The sequence below is a fragment of the Salmo salar genome, chromosome ssa01, assembly GCF_905237065.1.
Source record: "Salmo salar chromosome ssa01, Ssal_v3.1, whole genome shotgun sequence".
Taxonomy (NCBI): domain Eukaryota; kingdom Metazoa; phylum Chordata; class Actinopteri; order Salmoniformes; family Salmonidae; genus Salmo; species Salmo salar.
The window spans coordinates 44545372-44567333 of NC_059442.1; the positions used below are offsets into that span (position 1 = coordinate 44545372).

Sequence of the window (21962 nt, forward strand, 5' to 3'; positions counted from 1 at the left end):
TCCAATGAGCGGAGTCTATTGTTTTTTTTTAGCAAAGGTGTTCCTGTTTTTCTCATGTGATTAATTTACGGAAGCATCATGTGATATCAGCAAGCTATTTTAGTTGCAAAACTCAACTGAACACTGCTTTCTGTTACCTGACTTCGTAGGAGTTATGGCTTCTTCAAAGTTAGCCCTCATTTCTGTCGCACTGCTCCTGATGATTACTGTATGCAGTTGTAAATATGAGCCTACCTGGGAATCCATCGACTCCCGACCTTTGCCAGAGTGGTATGACCAGGCCAAGTTCGGAATATTCATTCACTGGGGAGTGTTTTCTGTTCCAAGCTTTGGTAGCGAGTGGTTCTGGTAAGCTGTTAGCCTATACTTTTGTGCAGTACAGAAAGTAATAAGCTGTTTCTTCATCATTAGTCCTACTTTAAATGCACAATCTACATTTCCTGCTGTGGTCAATTCAATAAATGATATAAATTACTGAAGAATTTAAATGCTTTGATCAACTGTACCTCACTCCCCAAGCCCATATTTAAAAAAATATGTTTTATAATTTGTGTGGATGTTTATTCCAGGTGGTTTTGGCAGAAGCAGAAGATAAAGTCCTATGTTGACTTCATGCAGAAGAACTATCCTCCAGACTTCAAGTATCAAGACTTTGCCCCACAGTTTACAGCTGAGTTCTTTGATGCCAAAGAATGGACTGACATCTTTGCCTCATCCGGGGCAAAATATATTGTCCTCACCACAAAACACCATGAAGGTGTGTGTGTGTGTGTAATGCATTGTCCACTGATAAGCTGTAGCCATTTTAACAAAGTAATACATATGATTCCACTAGATTAAGCCTATAAAAATGTATTTATGGTTTATTGTTATTGTCCTATCTGCAGGCTTCACTCTGTGGGGTTCGGAGAACTCCTGGAACTGGAACGCAGTGGACGTGGGTCCTAAACGTGACCTAGTTGGAGAAATGGCTGGAGCACTCAGAGCCAACAGCGACCTGCGTCTGGGACTGTACCACTCTCTGTTTGAGTGGTTTAACCCGCTTTACGAGCAGGACGCTGCCAACCTGTACACTACCAACCTCTTCCCCACCACTAAGACGCTGCCCGAGCTCTATGAGATCATCAACAAGTACAAGCCGGAGCTGCTGTGGTCCGATGGAGACGGGGATGCTCCTGATAAATACTGGAACAGCACCGGATTCCTGGCTTGGCTATACAATGAGAGGTACCGTCATAGAGATAATAGACAGAATCTACCACACTCCCAAAACATTGGTGAAGGTGCTAGGGTCAAAATGCAAAACTGGAGAAAGCAGAAAATCTGCACACTTCCAGTTGATGCAAATTTCGGTAACTCTTCATTTTAAGGGGTCCTTATTAGTGTAATTACACTGTAACAAGTATTGTAGTTAATTATAATAACTCATAGTTAATCTGTATTAACATGTAATTGGTGGTAATTGCAGTCTGTAATGCTTGTTACAAATGGACAAGTTTCCACTAAATTCATCAATTTAGTGTTTAGTTTCTTCATTGTTGCATCAGATTCAGTAATAACTGTCACAAGGTTGTAATCTCTTGTGGACAGATGTACTGGGTGTCCGAGATTACAAAGGTTGGAGGCTCTAATTAGCTACCCGTGAATGGGCACTCTTCAAAATGTTGTTGCTAGGACTTGCCCCCCAAAAGTTTACCATCTGGGTTAACTTGGTTGAGTTTACAAAACAGATCAGAAATAGGTCAACATTACTAACTGGGGCCTACCGTATGGGTGTCATCCCAGATTCTAATAATAAAAAACGTATATTTAATGTATACGTTACCCATTATAACAACGTGTACCTCCTTGCCATCCAAGTGATCCACAAGTACACTACAGAGTACATGTAATATCTGCATAAGTACAATGTAATTACTAGGTGTTACACAGGATTTAGCTTCTTAAAATGAAGTGTATCTTGAGGGATACTTGTCATTAATGTGTACTTGTATAGTACATTACCCATCCTGACAACCTGGCCCTTATTTTAAGGCTTCCGGAAGCGCCATCCAAGTTGGAGGATAGACACACTAGTACACCACAAAGTGCATGTAATATCTACAAAGTACAATGTAATTACTAGGTATTACACAGGATTTAGCTAGTTAAAATGAGGTACGTTGAGGCGTACTTAATGTGTACTTATATAGTACATTATCCATCCTGACCCTTATTTTAAGGCTTCCTGAAGCACCATCCAAGTGAGAAAATAAACTCACTAGTACAACACAAGGTAATTACTAGGTGTCCTTACTTGTAATTATTGTGTACCTTTCAAAATAAGTTACCCATTCTGACAATCTAATCATCAGCTTCTGAAAGCGCCATACAAGTGAAAAAAATAAACACAATAATATACCACAGAATACATATCTGTAATATCTGCATAAGTACAAGGTTTTCGTTAGTTCTTACCAGGATTTAGCTATTTAAAGTGAAGTGTAACTTTTTATAGTTACCTATGGTCAATTTCTATATAATTACTCATTACCATATGAAAATACCTAGAAACAAAAGATGAGTGTCACAATGGGTGGCTTGTGGATGCCGAAGAGTCAGGCGCAGGAGACAGAAAGATTCCGTTAATGAATTTAATAAAAATATCCACACGGAAAATATGCAAGGTATGGAGTGCAAGGTGTGCAAAAGTAACGCACCACCCTTAAAAGAACGTAACCAGGGACGCAGCCCAAAAGGAATAGCGTAACTCCAAAATATACAGAACCACATGAAAAACACACCCTGACAAAGGAACAATCCCGCACAAACAACAAACCTAACTAACTAGCCTAAATACCCCTCCCCACTAACAACTAACACAAAACAGGTGCGCAACTAACCTAGGCCTAACTAACAGAACGTGAAACATAAATCGATGGCAGCTAGTAGGCCGGCGACGACGACCGCCGAGCGCCGCCCGGGCGAGGAGGGGCGCCACCTTCCGTAGGTGTCGTGACAATGAGCTTCATCTTTAATCAACTTAATTGCAACATGTAAAAATACCTGACACTTCTTACAAAATAATAAGGAATTTTATTGTTAGATTAATAATTGGATCAAACAAAGGCATGTGTGTGTGCCTACTCAATAACATAAAAAGAGCTATTCTAGTGGTGACTCAAATCTGTAGCCTATAGTATGGTGAGTAGCCTAGATGGCTAGCTAATTTCGAAAAATGGGATTGTCTTTTTCTTTCTAACAATGGAAATCTTAACATCAGAGATGACGATCTTCATCAGTTTTTTTTCTTGTAAGCATTTTCCCATCCTGGAGTCTGAGATCTTGTGGGAATCTATGGTAGAGAAGGAGAATGTATGACAATTTAGCGTAGACACTATACATTTTATAGTTGAGGCATATTGCTAGCTAGGCCTAGCTAGTTGTGTTATCCAGTTAGCAATAATAGTGCTTGTCTTGACACAAATGGCTAGCTAGCTAGTTAACGTTAGCATGCTTGGTGTGTCACGTTATACCCTTGGGGTACGGATACCCTGAGATCAAGGTTCAGGGAAGATGAGCGTCGAGCCCAGCTAACGTTAGCTAGCAACGTTAGCTAGCGAGTAGCGACCATAGCATATTTGCCAGCTTTAAGTAGCTAGTTAGCTAATCCCCCAAAAATCAACAGATTGCATGGAAAGTCTATTCTGTATATAGTAATTAGCTAGTTAGTCTAGTTGGTAGGCCCAACAAAAACGCCAGCAAACAATTGCTAGCTGGCTACATTTAGCTAACTTTAGCTAGCCAACACTAAGCTAGCTAGCTAGAAAACCCTAGCTAACTAACCGAGGTAAAGACAGTTTCAGGTTGGATATTCGACGGATATTCACGCTTTCAAACCTCAATAGTTTCCAAACCACTTGAACCACAGACTCCAAATAAGTGTCACGATGTTGGAAAAATTGCGCACAACATTGCACAGGTCTTATTTTCACGATTTGGACATTCATTCGCAAGCTAATAAACGTGGAAATGTGAGCAAAAGCTTGGATCAAGGGCTGACTTTCAATAGATTGCAGCGAATGAGCTGCTCTGCTACGTACAAAACCTTGACCCAGAATCAGGTTGTCTACGAGTGATTTAGCACCAGGTTCCCCAAAAACATGCGGTGTGCATCAGGAGAGGGGCAGCAAGCTCAACAGGGTCTTCTTTCCCCGCTGATTCCGTCAAACCCGTTCCCTTGGCTGTGATTTCACCAGATGGTAGGTAGGGACAGTGGGAATCTCATTCATCCATTCATGCTCGTCACTAATTAGATGACGATGAATTTGGATGCCTCAAGAGACTCTTAATTATCTCCCGCCATTTACCCCAGCTTCATCGAATTTCCTCACTTTGACATGAGGGGGTCACAGCCACGCCGAAGGTGGTTTGAGTGCGACCGCGAAGGGTAGCATGCTACGGTCAGATATTATCAAATTGACATCCATTTGAGTCACGCCGGTGGTATCATCAGAGGCTTTGCTGTCTTACAAACTGGACATCAGTTGATGCTACTAACCTTCAGCAGACTTTAACTGTGTTTTTACACCCAATCGATATCAAGTGCCAGCGCAATAGTTATAGGCTTGAGAACCAAATACCCAATGCCGTATCTAGCGGCACCATCGACCGGGTGCCAGAAGAAGCAACAGAAAATAATCATCCCTTTTCCTCACTTTGACATGAGGGGGTCACAGTCACCCCACGGGTGATTTGAGTGTGACCGCGGCAGGTGGGTACGCACCGTTAAATTTCATCAAGTTGACATTCAGTGATCCGTGCCCAGTTGGAACCTAGGCTTCTTCCGTCCGTTTTATGGTTCCGCAGCAAATCAATGGCCGTGAATGGTACTACCCACATTAGATGTAGGCCTCCCTCCCCAGACAAGCTGGAGATACCTCTCCCCACTTCGTAGGGCATGAGACAGATCCATGCAACGCCCTATCACTGCGGGGCCAATGGGTTTAGTCTCCGCCTCAAGTCTAGTGAGCGTAGAGGAGACCTCCCCGGCGAGCGCCGTAGCTGGGGAGATCCGCGAGAAGGTTCCGGCGCGTGTCCAGAGTTGCCGCCGCCGGACCCAACCCCCCCCCCCCTCCCCCACCAGTCTGCCTTCGGCCCGCCGACGGACACCACCCCGATGAACCCCTGCACACAGCCCCTTGCGAGACCACGCACGAGAGACCGCGAGATGGGCTTCACAACGAACTTCCAGTGGTTGCAAGCGGAGGACGATGGAGCGACTGCTCCCACAGCCGCGGCTCGAGCCCAGCCCCGCTTCGCACCCCAGCCTGACCGACCCAGCCCTTAGAGCCAATCCTTATCCCGAAGTTACGGATCTTTTTTTGCCAACTTCCCTTAACTACATTGTTATAACATGCCAGAGGCTGTTCACCTTGGAGACCTGCTGCGGATATGGGTACGGCCCGGCTTGAGATTTACACCCTCTCCCCTGGATTTTCAAGGGCCAGGGAAAGCTCACCGGACGCCGCCGAAACCGCAACGCTTTCCAGGGCTTGGGCCCCTCTCTCGGCCCATTCCAGGCCGCCCTGTCCTTCACAAAGAAAATGGAACTCTCCCCGGGGATCCAGCCAGCTTCTTCGGGATCAGTTGCGTTACCTCACTGGATGCCTCGTGGCGCCCGTCTCGGCCAGTCCATGGACATTCTGAAAGTAGTTTGAGGTCAGTAGGGCTCATTACCAAGGAGCTATTGAAATTATAAAGTTTGAAAAATGTATGTAAAATCGTGTGAGATGAAAATGGACAAACTAAAGGGTGTACAGTATAGAAGGGTAATCAGTGGACATTCTGAACCTTCTTTGAGCCCAGTAGGTCACATGACCAAGGAGCTATTGAAATTAGAATGTTTACCAAATTCATATAAAATCGTGTGAGATGAAAATGGACAAACTAAAGGGTGTGCAATGTGTAGGCCCACTGATTGTACATTCTGAACCTTGTTTGTTAGTAGGTCACATGACCAAGGAGCTATTGAAATGTAAAAATGTAAATAAATAATTTTAAATAGTGCGAGACGTATATCGACCAAAAAAAGTGTGCAATGTTTGTTTATGCCATCGGGTTTGCTAGAACCAGTTTTGAAATTTTTTTTTTTTAGGAGTAAAGGTTAAAGAGCTATTGAAATTTGATTTGTCACTATGTTGACGGTCCCTAACTGCTGTTGGTGGACGTAAGGAATACTACAGGCGAATATCCAATCTGAATCTGTCTTTACCTCGGTAGCTAACTACCAATGTTAAATCGTCTAGCACAATTAATGTATCCAGAAAAGCAAAACAAATTGCATGGGAAACTTTCTCTCCTGTGTTTCGGTTTTTGACCTTCAACGCATGTGTTTCTTTCGCGGCAATCTTTGATGTCTGGATTTTGCACACTGACCATCTACTCGACCGCCGTTCTTTTCGCATTGTTACATGTCTGTGTCAACACATGTAGGCACGTTCGAGGTCGTCGTTATTTTGAGCGTGTTGCGCAAATGGGCAGATCTTGACATGATGCCTTAATTCCTGGTATAAATAAATAATTGCACCAATGCATCCCATCCAAAGGGAGTGCTCCTCATCAGTGAAACCCTTGCAAGGTTACATGATGGAATAAAAGTTTGTCTTATGACCATTTTTAAATGCATTTATAAACCATTATTCAACCACGCTTAATAGGCTTACAATTTGGCAAGCATGAATGATTATCTCACAATTTGAACCATAGCTCTTTATTAATGTGTCTAAAAATTGTTAATTGATGGTGAAAGTAATTGACCCATTGTCAATTGCACCACTAAATTATATAACTTTTTATTTGTTTGATGTGAACCCGTTTTTTGCCATTGGGCCTGGGCATCAGACTCAAGATCTTAATTGCAGAGGTGTCAATGAGGTGGTCGGTTTTCAATTGGCTTACACTTATCACGTTTTTTACGTAGGCTGAAATATGGTGCGTTGGGACCGGAAACTTTTTAACATTTGTAACAAGCATTCGTTGTTACACTCCTGTAATTACGGACTGCATTTAACACCAGTTACATGTTATTACAGTGTAACTACAAATTATTACAGTAGTGTCCAGGGAAACTGTCCGTAAGTGTATTAACATCTACACCAATGTCTTTTTGAAGTTTATAGGTCTATTTAATGTGTCAGTTAATGCTATGGAGTATGATGTATGCACCAACGGTATAAATATCACATGTGTCATGATATGATTTCATTTAATGTGCCCCCCCCCCAAAGCCCAGTGCGAGAGACCGTGGTGACCAATGATCGTTGGGGCTATGGCAGCATCTGTACCCATGGAGGCTACTACACCTGCGCTGATCGCTACCAGCCCGGACACCTGCTCAAACACAAATGGGAGAACTGCTTTTCGATAGACAAAGGTTCCTGGGGTTACAGGAGAAACGCTCAGCTTAAAGACTACTTCACTATCGAGCAGCTTGTGGCGGTCAGTTTTAAATGGTTCTGAAAGCACTTTATTTTATGGTAAACAGGAGATTCAGATCCTTAAGATCTCTTACTACCCAATAAAACTTCTTCCACTACCATAACATACTTTTTGTAGCTGAATCAGTCATAATCCTGTTTGCATATGATTTAGTATAACTCATAAACAGCATAATTTAACTGTAAAGTGCACTCAAAGTCTAAAGTCTTGACTTGTTTTTGAAATGCTGCTGGTCCCGTATGTTTCTTGTATAACACTTTACAACAGTTTTTTGGGTAACCTAAATGCTTTACTCTACAGCATGACTTGTTTGGCTTCATTCTTCTCTCCTAGACCAATAATTGTACACTACAGTAGAATATGTACGAAACTAGTAGAAATGTATTTTGTTATAGGGGAGACTGAAATGTGGTTACTTTTCCAGCCCCACACAACTAAACTACGCAACAAAATGTTGCTGGGAGCAGTGCAGGGTCGGCTGCATTCCTGCCTATGGAAGATGTTATAATATTTCCTATAGCTGTCATAAAGGCTTTATGACTGCGTACTTGTGTCTTGCGTGATTCAGACATTGGTGGAGACCGTGTCCTGTGGAGGGAATCTGCTGATGAATGTCGGACCTACGCATGACGGACGCATCGCCCCCATCTTTGAGGAGCGTCTGAGGCAGATGGGTCAGTGGCTGGGGGTCAATGGAGAGGCCATCTACAACACCACCGCATGGAGGGCCCAGAACGACAGCATCATACCTGGCATCTGGTAAGTTCATAATGATAATAGTAACTAGAAATTGGCTTTTTTTCATGAAGAAAATGTTTTGACTTTCTTCAGCTGTCCAGAAGTAGTTTTATGTTAGTGGAAGAAGTTTAGAAGTTTAAATTGTTAGAGGCTATTTGTGATATAGTAGTGATTTGTATTTTATATAAAAGTGGGAGAGTAGCCTTGAGTAACTGTAGTCCAGAAATTGGAGTATTGACTGTGGTAGGCCTAATAGTACATTTTTATTTTACCAGGTTAGTCTCATTGAGGTTAAAGCATTTACAACATTTACAGCATTTACAACATAATACAAAGCACTACAGTTTAGAAACATCAGTTTACATGTTGAACACTTTGGCACATGGTTTTGGGAGGAGTGGTTCAGTTAGGGGTCAAAACGTTGACAGCCTCCCAAATCTTTTTCCACCACAGATTTAACCTTTGCGTTAAAATAATTTAAGGAGACAAGCTCCTGTAGTTTCAAGTCCTTTTGTATCTCGTTCCATGTGTGGGGGTAGGGCACAGAGTACTGGAATGCTTTTTTTTACCCAGCTCTGTCATCAAAGAGATACAGTCCTGTGAGTGTAGGCGATAATTGTCAAACAATGACTTAGTCTCCGAAGTGGTAAGGAAGGCCAGCCCACTCCCGAATAGAGGGTGCCGTGATGGGTGAGAGCTTTGGCGTTTGTAACAAGCCTCAGCGCCCCATGGTACAGTGTCCAGCATACGTAATAACACATGACTTGTTTCGAAAATAAAAACCCAACTTGAGATTGAGCTTTTTCACAAGACCTAAAAGTAAGACAGGTAACAAGAAACCCAGGTACTTGTAAGTTGATGCCCTTTCTATGTGCTTGCCCTGCATGGTGACTATACATGGAAGTTTCATCTTAGATTTCCTGAAAACCATCAACTTTTTTTTATCAGCATTTAAAAGCGACTTCAGCTGACAGCGTTGAGCCTGGACAATAGTAAAGGTACGTTGCAGTTCAGCAAAGGCCTTTTTCGCTGTTGCTGCACAACAATACATTTAAAAAATTACATTTTGGGTTAGGTCAAGGCACGATAAAATGGTCAATTTGACTTATGAACACTGGACTACAAACACTACCACAGACAAAGCCTGACATGCTGCCATCTTGGTTTCTCAGTCTGTAGATCAGTATGTAGATTGAGTGTAATATTATTGACAGTTACTGTTGGTGGGTTCTACAATCCTGACAAGTTTTATCAAATTTGACAAATTGGAAATGGCCGTTGTTGCCCTAAATGGAGTGGCAATTTGACCGCAATAACTATTCCTTCACAAACTGTCAGACTAGTAAAGAGACTGTGTCCGAAATCTGTCATGCCTACTACTTACTAAAACTACATACTGTGTACTAATCGTACTACATACTATTTACAACTTACTGTCTAGTAAAATGTGCTAGGACGCTTAAAGCTTTATCAGCATTTCAGGATCCTAGAACAAGGCCAGAGCCCCACATTGCTATGTTTAGTCTTAAAATACTTTTTAATGTTCTGAGAGATATGAGAAAACATGTTTATTAACAAGAGGGGTAGATTCTAGAGTTAAGTTGGCAAACAAGCAGGGTTTGTGGAGCTTGTGATGAGGATGCTTAAAGCCACACTTCTTAATCTGTCAATACCCTCAGACTGGGCCACCAACAAAAATGTTAACAATGGAGCAAATGCATTCGATTACCTTTTCACATGCAAATAGCACTTGATTGGCTACCCAGACTATTTGCATTGTGTGCCCCCCCCCAACCCATCTTTTTACGCTGCTGCTACTCCCTGATTATCATATATGCATAATCACTTTAACTATACATTCATGTACATACTACCTCAATTGGGCCGACCAACCAATGCACATTGGCTAACTGGGCTATCTGCATTGTGTCCCACCCGCCAACCCCTCTTTTATGCTACTGCTACTCTCTGTTCATCATATATGCATAGTCACTTTAACCATATCTACATGTACATACTACCTCAATCAGCCTGACTAACCGGTGTCTGTATGTAGCCTCGCTACTTTTATAGCCTCGTTACTGTATATATCCTGTCTTTTTACTGTTGTTTTTATTTATTTACCTACCTATTGTTCACCTAATACCTTTTTTGCACTATTGGTTAGAGCCTGTAAGTAAGCATTTCACTGTAAGGTCTACACCTGTTGTATTCGGCGCACGTGACAAACTTTGATTTGATTTACACGACACATCTGTAGTTCTTAAGTCATTACTTCGTAGCAAAAGGAGAGTTCATCAGAGCAGCCAGCACGCAGGCTCTTTCAACGTGATGGCAAATTCAACACATGATGCTTACTTCCAACAGAAGCACTGTGTGCAGATAAATGAAACCACAAAAAATCCATGCAAGGTGGAAAGGGTTAAAAACATTTATGTTCTGAGAGGTATATGAGGAAACAAAGGTTTAATAAAAAGAGGGGAATAGATTACTGAAATAATACTAACACAGCTGTATCTCCTGATTTGGTAGAATATATTTATATTATATGATTGCTGATTTTGTAAAGCAGAGAAGAAGACTAATATGTCATACTGTCTAAGTTGTTGGAAAAGTGGTCACATTTTCAGTTCTGTTTAAAAGTTGAGAGAAAATAGTTGACGCCTTTACTTAAACAGCTGTATCGTTTGATTGGTAGAATATATTTCTGTTCTAATTTTAAGATTTGAATAGCAGAGATAACTGTACCAAGTTTTACCTTTTATGTTTGTTTTTCTAGCTTGTTGGGAGTGGTCAAAGTAGCTGATTTGTGTCAAGTCAGTTAAGATGTGTTGGAAGTCACATCTTAAGAAGGGGAGTTTTTAACAAGGGGAGCTTTAGAATGTTGAGGAAATCCCATCACTTACTCCTGCAAAAAGTATAAATGTTACCAAAAACAAGCAACCTAGTCCTTACCAGTCTGCCTCTTTTTAAAGTTTGAATGGCATTTAAAGTCAGTAATAAATACAAGATTTAAAGTGTGCTTCCTAAAGCTAATAATAATAATAATGTATTATTATTATTATTAACACCACAGCAGGATCCCAGAATGACAGCATCACCCCTGGCGTCTGGTCAGTTCTTAGCTAGTCATTTAGTTCCCCGATTCATGTGGCAGAAAGGATAGGCCTATATGTTCTATGGTCACAGTATGCCTACCAGACGCTCTCATGACAGGCTTTCGATATAAGCCCACTAAAGGAACCATATGTTCCAAAACTTGTTTGTCCTCTAGTTTAAATCAAAGTTAACATTTCTTATAATAAAGACACAGCTTTTCACTAATAAACGGCTCATTATTGCTTTTGACTGCGTTCCAATAGGTACACTGCTAAACCACAGGACAAGGCCATCTATGCAGTTCTCCTGGACTGGCCTCCAAGTGGATATGTCGTTCTGAATGAACCTGTTGTTTCTACAGGAAAGACTCAGGTAAGATACAGGATCACACAGCTACTTTTTGTATACCTTTCACATGTAGAATGTGTAATTAGATTGAAAATATTGTATTATTATTTGCGAAAAGAAAATGTATGATATACTGACTGAATGTCCATTTAAATATATACAACCAGGTAGTGTTGGTTGACAGTTGATGAAAGAGAACAATGCACCAGGGTTTTTTTTACATCTGGAAAACAGGACCGACTGGTAGAACAACAAGCTACCAAATTTGCATTGCCACTCTGATCACCTGTTATTTGCACAGGTGGTGCTGCTTGGTCACAAGCCACTGTACTGGGAGCCGGTGAAGCCTCGTGGTCTGAAGGTGTTTTTGCCTCAACTGACTTACAGTCAGATGCCATGTCACTGGGCCTGGACCCTACGCCTGACAGGTGCCGCATAGGAAAGAATGCAGGGTCGTGTTTATTAGCAAAACATTTTTTAAACAGAAAACAAAAACAAGTGCTTCTTATTGAACAAGTTCAGATTGTTTGTTCTTTTTCTTCTGTTCTGTGCCTACTGAATATGACCCAGTTTTAAGCAGAGGGGTGCAGTGCTAGGCCACTGCAGACCTGGCGGGAGGGCCTCAATGTTGGACTAGCTGTTTTTTCTTGCTTCTCAATTATGGGTGCATTTGTTTTGCATTGCCTGGTGAGTTTGCATATTTTAGACCATTCCAATGGTCCTGAAGTGAAACCTCCACCCACCTGGGGCACCGGTCAATTCAAATGAGCACACCCAGTTTATATAACTGTGAGGAAGTAAAAGAGCTTTCAGATCATGTGCCACTCCTTTACAGAAGGGCTATACTTTTGCTAAGACCATGGTTTAAACCATTGGTCTAAAATGGCTAGCTGCTAGCTTTTATCATAGGCCAACCCAGCCAATTGGCCATTTTAGACCAATTGTTTATACCATGGTCTAACCAAAAGTTCACAATGGCCCCAGAGTTTTTTTAAGTGTGTGTGGGGAGGACCTATCTTTGTAGAGAACTGATGGTAATTCTGAAACTCAGGCCAGTATAGAACCTGAATGTGAACAAAATTGTTTAATCTGTTTTTTTATTTTAGTTAAGAAGGCTAATGAAATTGATTTTAAATTACTTGAATAATTCTTGTGATGGGTGTTTTCATAATGATTTTTGCACTTTTTCTATAAGGGATTGATACTGTATGCACTGAAATTGAACATGTGAATTTCAAAGGCTTTTATCAGATTTTTTTTTGTTTTCAGGATTGTGACTGACTAATGCTAATCCATATGTAATTTTTATTAAGAATTGAATGCATTTGATACGTTTTAATTGTGTTGTTTGGCTTTACAGATTACATAAATAAAATTCATTTGAATTGAATTAACCTCTAACTGTTATCATATATTTTGGCCAACAGAATTGTATCCATAAATGCCACAGGTTATTGTAAAACAGTAATTTTACATAGCATAGCCTCTTCCAGTTTCTGGTGAGAACAAAGTTTATCGTCTGTCAAATGCTTGGCCGATCAGCGGTATGCGAGCCCCCTCTACTGCCTACCGTCAGCCACTATCAAGCAACATGTGGTAACATGTCTAATGCACCGATGCATGTCACAATTCGACAGACCAGCGCGTTCAGCTATAGAGAATGGAGGCAAATATTCACTGCATTTCTCTCCCGACTGTAAACGCAACCTTGAATAGGATACGATTAGAACTAGTGTAGAACGAGTCAAGCACACATGATTCCAACACAGGTCCTGTATTCCGATTTTCGGTATAGGCTATGCGGTCTTTTTTTGTTGGGGTCAGCATGCGCTTAATTTCAACTGTCAGTCGTTGTAGCCTACTTTTAATTTAATTTCCTGAAGTAAAAAGGACAATTTCTTAATTCGAAGCCTTCAATTGTGAACGATATCCATATGTCCAGTCTGTGTGAGCATTGAACGTGCCTCAATGTTGTCTGTCTGCTCCTATCTGTAATGCACGCGCTTGGCCTGTGCCTTGTGGAGATGGGAGGTTCTCCGGAATTGTCACGAAAAAGTTCCATGACGTGAAATAGGGGGTGAGCAAGGGGTTCTCATGTTCCATCGGTCTAATTCTCAGGATAGGATACTTAGACCATAGGAGACACCAGTTCCGCAAGAGAAAGCACACTGCTAATGTATGTTAGACTGGTCATATCTGTTCTTTCTCTTATCACCAAGAGAAGGAGGACATTTGATTCCAGCCAGGATGCCAAGAGAGGAAAGCAAGCCATCTTGGAATGCCAGTGCAATTGCATGTGGTTTTCTCTGATCTAGCCATATCTTGAAAGTGGACATGAAGAGATTTATTCATTCATATATATATTTTTTTAAAAGGCTTGTTTCTGTTGAAGAAGCCTTATGGATCTTTGTAGAATCCTTTTTATAAACTTTTTTTTCTATCCAGAGAAGGTTCCAAAGAACCCTCTCAGATGAAAAGGTCCAGTTGAAGTCGGAAGTTTACATACACAAGTTTACATACACAGGTTGGAGTCATTAAAACTCGTTTTTCAACCACTCCACAAATTTCTTGTTAACGAACTATAGTTTTGGCAAGTCGGTTAGGACATCTACTTTGTGCATGACACAAGTCATTTTTACCACAATTGTTTACAGACAGATTATTTCACTTATAATTCACTGTATCACAATTCCAGTGGGTCAGAAGTTTACATACACTAAGTTGACTGTGCCTTTTAAACAAATTGGACAATTCCAGAAAATCATGTCATGGCTTTAGAAGCTTCTGATAGGCTAATTGACCTCCTTTGAGTCAATTGGAGGTGTACCTGTGGATGTATTTCAAGGCCTACCTTCAAACTCAGTGCCTCTTTGCTTGACATCATGGGAAAATCCAAAGAAAACAGCCAAGACCTCAGAAAAAAACAATGTAGACCTCCACAAGTCTGGGTCATCATTGGGAGCAATTTCCAAATGCCTGAAGGTACCACGTTCATCTGTACAAACAATAGTACGCAAGTATAAACACCATGGAACCACGCAGCCGTCATACCGCTCAGGAAGGAGACGTGTTCTGTCTCCTAGAGATGAATGTACTTTGGTGCGAAAAGTGCAAATCAATCCCAGAACAACAGCAAAGGACCTTGTGAAGATGCTGGAGGAAACCGGAACAGAAATATCTATATCAACAGTAAAACGAGTCTTATATCGACAAAACCTGAAAGGCCGCTCAGCAAGGAAGAAGCCACTGCTCCAAAACCGCCATAAAAAAGCCAGACTATGGTTTTCCACTGCACATGGGGACAAAGATCGTACTTTTTGGAAAAATGTCCTCTGGTCTGATGAAACAAATATAGAACTGTTTGGTCATAATGACCATCCTTATGTTTGGTGGAAGAAGGGGGATGCTTGCAAGCCGAAGAACACCATCCCAACCGTGAAGCACAGGGGTGGCAGCATCATGTTGTGGGGTTGCTTTGCTGCAGGAGGGACTGGTGCACTTCACAAAATAGATGGCATCATGAGGAAGGAATGTGGGAATGGGATGAAAGAAATAAAAGCTGAAATAAATAATTCTCTCTACTATTATTCTGACATTTCACATTCTTAAAATAAAGTGGTGATCCTAACCGACCTAAAACAGGGATTTTTTACCAGGATTAAATGTCAGGAATTAAGAAACCTGAGTTTAAATGTATTTGGCTAAGGTGTATGTAAACCTCTGACTTCATTTTACATTTTTACATTTTAGTCATTTAGCAGACGCTCTTATCCAGAGCGACTTACAGTAGTGAATGCATACATTTCATTTCATGCATTTTTTGTTGTTGTACATGTAGAACACATTGTACCTTTACTTGGAGAATAGTAGCCTGAGAGCCTGGCTGTCACTGCTCTGTTTCCTGCTCCTACAGGCATGACACCGGCAACAGAGCACAAACACCTTGGCTCCCAGGCTAGGAGAAATTGATAACAAGATGAGGAACCTTAGCAGAGATGAGCATTTTGTTGCCATGGAAATCCCAGTGGAACATCGTTTCTCTCTTTCTTTCAGACTCCTTCCTTTTTCATTATTTTTCTCCCATTGCAGGCATATGGATTAAATAAGTGTTCCTCCTCAATCTACACACAATACCCCATAATGACAAAGTGAAAACAGGTTTAGAATTTTTTTTAGCAAATGTATTAAAAAAAAAACACACACACCTTATTCACAACTATTCAGACCCTTTTGCTATGAGACTCGGAATTGAGTTCAGGTGCATCTTGTGGTAAATTCAATGGATGGACATGATTTGGAAAGGTACACACCTGTCTATATAAGGGACTCTAACCCGGAAGCTTATAAGAAATCCTGCTAGAACAATCAAAGTGGCAAAGCATCAATACAGGACTAAGATCGAATCGTACTACACCGGCTCTGACACTCGTCGGATGTGGCAGGGCTTGCAAACTATTACAGACTACAAGGGGAAGCACAGCCGAGAGTTGCCCAGTGACACGAGCCTACCAGACGAGCTAAACTACTTCTATGCTCGCTTCGAGGCTAATAACACTGAAACATGCATGAGCGCACCAGCTGTTCCGAAAGACTGTGATCACGCTCTCCGCAGCCGATGTGAGTAAGACCTTTAAACAGGTCAACATTCACAAGGCCACAGGGCCAGACGGATTACCAGGATGTCTACTGCGAGCATGCGCTGACCAACTGGCAAGTGTCTTCAATTACATTTTTAAACTCTCCCTGTCTGAGTCTGTAATACCAACATGTTTTAAGCAGACCATCATAGTCCCTGGGCCCAAGAACACTAGGGTAACTTGCCTAAATGACTACCGACCCGTAGCACTCACGTCTGTAGCCATGAAGTGCCTTGAAAGGCTGGTCATGGCTCACATCAACACCATCATCGCAGAAACCCTAGACCCACTCCAATTTGCACACTGCCCCAACATATCCACAGATGATGCAATCTCCATTGCACTCCACACTGCCCTTTCACACCTGGACAAAAGGAACACCTATGTGAGAATGCTATTCATTGACTACAGCTCAGCGTTTAACTCCATAGTGCCTTCAAAGCTCATCAATAAGCTAAGGACCCTGGGACTAAACACCTCCCTCTGCAACTGGATCCTGGACTTCCTGACGGGTCGCCCCTAGGTGGTAAGGGTAGGTAATAACACATCTGCCACGCTGATCCCCAACACGGGACCCCTCAGGGGTGTGTGCTCAGTCCCGTCCTGTACTCCTTGTTCACTCATGACTGCACGGCCAGGCACGACTCCAACACCATCATTAAATTTGCAGATGACACAACGACGAGACTGCCTATAGGGAGGAGGTCAGAGACCTGACCGTGTGGTGCCAGGACAACGTGATCAAGACAAAGGAGATGATTGTGGACTACAGGAAAAAGAGGACAGAGCATCAACGGGGTTGCAGTGGAGCAGGTTGAGAGCTTCATGTTCCTTGGTGTCCACATCACCAACAAACTAACATGGTCCAAGCACAAAGACAGTCGTGAAGAGGACACGACAAAACCTATTCCCCCTCAGGAGACTGAAAAGATTTGGCATGGGTCCTCAGATCCTCAAAAGGTTCTACAGCTGCACCATCGAGAGTATCCTGACTGGTTGCATCACTGCCTGGTATGGCAACTGCTCGGCCTGCAACCGCAAGGTACTACAGAGGGTAGTGCGAACGACCCAGTACATCACTGGGGCCAAGCTTCCTGCCATCCAGGACCTCTCCACCAGGCGGTGTCAGAGGAAGGCCCTAGAAATTGTCAAATACTCCAGCCACCCTAGTCATAAACTGTTCTCTATGCGACCGCATGGCAAGCGGCACCGGAGCGCCAAGTCTAGGTCCAAGAGAGTTCTAAAACAGCTTCTACCCCCAAGCCATAAGACTCATGAACATCTAGTCAAATGGATACCCAGACTATTTGCAGTGCCCCTCCCCTCCACACCCCTCTTTACACCACTGCTACTCTCTGTTGTCATCTATGCATAGTCACTTTAATAACTCTACCTACATGTACATGCTACCTCAAATAACCGGTGCCCCCGCACATTGACTCTGTATCGGTACCCCCCCTGTGTATATTCTCGCTATTGTTATTTCACTGCTGCTCTTTACTTGTTACTTTTATCTCTTATTCTTATCCGTATTTCTTTTAACTGCATTGTTGGTTAGGGGCTCGTAAGTAAGCATTTCACTGTAAGGTGTTCTATTCGGCCCACCTGTTCTATTCAGCCCATGTGACTAATACAATTTGATTTGATAAGGTCCCACAGCTGACAGTGCATGTCAGAGCAAAAACCAAGCCATGAGGTCGAAGGAATTGTCCGTAGAGCTCAGAGACAGACAGAATTGTGTCGAGGCACAGATCTGGCACAGATCTGGGAAGGGTATCAAAACATTTTTATAGCATTGAAGGTCCCCAAGAACACAGTGGCCTCCATCATTCTTAAATGGAAGAAGTTTGGAACCACCAAGACTCTTCCTAGAGCTAGCCGCCCAGCCAAACTGAGCAATCGGGGAGAAGGGCCTTGGTCAGGGAGGTGACCAAGAACTCAATGGTCACTCTGACAGAGCTCCAGAGTTTCTCTGTGGAGATGGGAGAACCTTCCAGAAGGACAACCATCTCTGCAGCACTCTACCAATCAGGCCTTTATGGTAGAGTGGCCAGACAGAAGCCACTCCTCAGTAAAAGGCACATGACAGCCTGCTTGGAGTTTGCCAAAAGGCACCTAAAGGACTCTGAGACCATGAGAAACAAGATTTTCTGGTCTGATGAAAACAAGATTGAACTCTTTACCCTGAATGCAAAGCGTCACGTCTGGAGGAAACCTGGCACCAGCCCTATGGTGAAGCATGGTGGTGACAGCATCATGCTGTGGGGATGTTGTTCAGCTGCTGGGACTGGGAGACTAGTCAGGATCGAGGGAAAGTTTAACGGAGCAAAGTACAGAGAGGTCCTTAATGAAAACCAGCTCCAGAATGCTCAGGACATCAGACTGAGGCGAAGGTTCACCTTTCAACAGGACAACGACCCTAAGCACACAGCCAAGACAGCACAGGAGTGGCTTCGGGCAAGTCTCTGAATGTCCTTGAGTGGCCTAGCCAGTGCTCGGAGCATGTCTGGAGAGTCCTGAAAGTGGCTGTGCAGCGACTCTCCCCATCCAACCTGACAGAGCTTGAGAGGATCTGCAAAGAATAGGAGAAACTCCCCGAATACAGGTGTGCCAAGATTGTAGCGTCATACCCAAGAAGCCTCGAGGCTGTAATCACTGCCAAAGGTGCTTCAGCAAAGTCTGAGTAAAGGGTCTGAATACTTATGTAAATGTGATATTTCTTTATTTTTTTATTTTTATAGATTTGTACAATTTTCTAGGAACCTGTTTTTGCTTTGTCATTATGGGGTATTGTGTGTTGATTGATGAGGGGGAAAAAGCTATTGAATCAATTTTAGAATAAGGCCGTAACGTAACAAAATGTGGAAAATGTCAAAGGATCTGAATACAAATGCACTGTATTACTTATATAATTATTGGCTCACTACTAGAGGGTTGTGTGTGTGTGTGTGTGTGTGTGTGTGTGTGTGTGTGTGTGTGTGTGTGTGTGTGTGTGTGTGTGTGTGTGTGTGTGTTTGGTTTTACTATCCTTGTGGGGACCAGAAATCCTCACAAGGATTGTAAAATTGGGACATTTTACCAGTCTCCACAAGGAAAAAGGTTTTTAGGGTTTGGGTTAAAATTAGGGTTAGGCATTTGGTGTTAAGGTTAGGGTTAGGTTAAGGTTTAGGGAAAATAGGATTTGGGAATCAATCAACAAGGATAGTAAAACAAACGTGTGTGTGTGTGTGCACAGAGCACAGATATTGGGAATGCCAAGCAGTGTGTGTGGAAGGTCTAGGGGACAGACCATGGGTGCGTCCCAACTGGTACCCTATTCCCTATATGGGTCCTGGTCAAAAGTAGTGCACAATATAGGGAGTAGGGTGCCATTTGTGACAGAGCATTATATTTATAGATTGGCAACTTGACCTTCACTGCACAGTATCAGCCATTTTAGTGTCGCTCCTCCAGATACTGAATACAGACAGGTAGCATAATGGATTTAGCTGCAATGCAGTGCACTCATGTTTAGCTTCAAGCCTAAATTATTATCCCTCTATGTACTAGTACTACACTTAGTAAAGCAGTCCCATATATATCGGCGCTTTTTCTTCTTGATATGTTGATTCATTTAATTTAGAGTAAATGTAAGATGTTTTATGGGTATATTTTAAAAGAGGAATTTAATGTAAACACCGCAGGCCTAATATCTGGACAGAACTGTGAAATGTATGTATAAAGATAAGGGCATTTATATTATTTTCATATAACTGTTACATAAGTTTAGTAAGCAACCCTTTGTTATGCTGTGTAGGTTTTATGTTAACAATAAGCCTCTCCTAAAATGTTTTTAACTACAGTACATAACTGGTGCAAACCCTACCATGGACTCCTTTTCATAGCAGCATCCAGTTGTTCTCACCCAATACCACCTACTGAAACTGAAGAGGGGGAGTCATGGCAGGTCAGTTATTCATAGTTGTGATAATTGTATTGTATTAAAAGGGCAAGATTCACACAAATGACAGAGATGCACATATTGTATCCATAGTTATGTTACATGTAATGATTTGTGCACAGTAGTTCAAATACACTATATACAAAAGTATGTGGACACCCATTCAAATGAGTGGATTCGGCTATTTCAGCCACACCTGTTGCTGACAAGTGTATAAAATCGATCGCACAACCATGCAATCTCCATAGACAAACACTGGCAGTTGAGGAGCCGTATTGAAGAGCTCAGTGACTTTCAATGTGGCACCATTATAGGATGCCACCTTTCCAACGAGTCAACTGTAAGAGCTGTTATTGTGAAGTGGAAACGTCTAGGACCAACAACGGCTCAGCCGCAAAGTGGTAGGCCACACAAGCTCACAGAACCGGACCGCCGAGTGCTAAAGCGTGTGAAAATCGTCTGTCCTCAGTTGCAACACTCACTACCGAGTTCCAAACTGCCTCTGGAAGCAACGTCAGCACAAGAACTGTTCATCGGGAGCTGCGTGAAATGGGTTTCCACACAAGCCTAAGATCGCAATGCCAAGCGTCAGCTGGAGTGGTGTAAAGCTCGCCGCCATTGGCCTCTGGAGCAGTGGAAACGCGCTCTCTGGAGTGATGAATCACACATCACCATCTGGCAGTTCGACGGACAAATCTGGGTTTGGCAGATTCCAGGAGAACGCTATCTGCCCCAATGCATAGTGCCAACTGTAAAGTTTGGTGGAGGAGGATTAATGGTCTGAATTAATGGTCTGAAGGGAAATCTTAATGCTACAGCATACAATGACATTCTAGATTATTCTGTGCTTCCAACTTTGTGGCAAGAGTTTGGGGAAGGCCCTTTCCTGTTTCAGCATGACAATGCCCCGTGCACAAAGTGAGGTCGATACAGAAATGGTTTGTCGAGATTGGTGTGGAAGAACTTGACTAGCCTGCACAGAGCCTTGACCTCAACCCCATTAAACAATTTTTTGGGGATGTATTGGAACGCCGACTGCGAGCCAGGCCTAATTGCCCAACATCAGTGCCCGACTTCACTAATGCTCTTGTGGCTGAATGGAAGCAAGTCCCCACAGCAATGTTCCAACATCTAGTGGAAAGCCTTCCTGGAAGAGTGGAGGCTGTTATAGCAGCAAAGGGGGGACCAACGCCATATTAATGTCCATGATTTTGGAATAAGATGTTCAATGAGAAGGTGTCCACATACTTTTGGTCATGAAGTGTAGATCAAATTCAGTTTAAATTATAACTTTTTTAAAAGATGAAAGAAAAAATTGTAGTTATGTTCATAAACAATTAATGCTCAAAAATGACTGATTTCAGTGACCGTAGATTGTGGATTGTAATCTTCCTGTGGGTGTAGATGTGACTGCAGTAGTATAAAGGCTGCACAGTATACAGCCAGCTCAGACTGAACAAAGCATTGATAAGGGAACAGAACGGAACAGAGCTGTATTGCCCAACCAAGGATGGAAAAGTGCCTTTGGCATCACCTTACAAGCTGCATGCTGCACTTCTATATAATAAAACAGTTTTCTCTCTTGCGGTTGGTGTCCTAATTTTAGCCAACAAATTATGCTTTGGGACATTTTCACCGTCGTTGGTCCACTTCTGAATTCAAACAGTTTAACCACCAGGTTCGGAAGATGGAGAGAGCATGGCATAGGAGCTAACCAGACC

The 21962-nt window shown here is 42.4% G+C and overlaps 1 protein-coding gene across 1 annotated transcript; it reads left to right on the forward strand.

Moving 5' to 3' along the window:
- The first annotated feature begins 37 nt into the window (after positions 1–37).
- fuca2 (alpha-L-fucosidase 2) lies at positions 38–13054 on the forward strand. The gene is made up of 7 exons (XM_014196691.2): positions 38–348; positions 570–757; positions 888–1227; positions 7269–7479; positions 8048–8238; positions 11580–11688; positions 11966–13054. The coding sequence occupies exons 1-7, from the start codon at positions 155–157 to the stop codon at positions 12101–12103; spliced, it is 1371 nt and encodes a 456-aa protein (XP_014052166.1). The 5' UTR covers positions 38–154; the 3' UTR covers positions 12104–13054.
- The last annotated feature ends 8908 nt before the right edge of the window (positions 13055–21962 follow it).

Bases quoted from the DNA above. Each gene is read 5' to 3' on its own strand.
- fuca2 (XM_014196691.2), top strand. From the start codon at position 155: ATGGCTTCTTCAAAGTTAGCCCTCATTTCTGTCGCACTGCTCCTGATG. The intron at 758-887 runs GTGTGTGTGTGT...TCCTATCTGCAG, and splicing joins CACCACAAAACACCATGAAG to GCTTCACTCTGTGGGGTTCG. The intron at 7,480-8,047 runs GTCAGTTTTAAA...TGCGTGATTCAG, and splicing joins CTATCGAGCAGCTTGTGGCG to ACATTGGTGGAGACCGTGTC.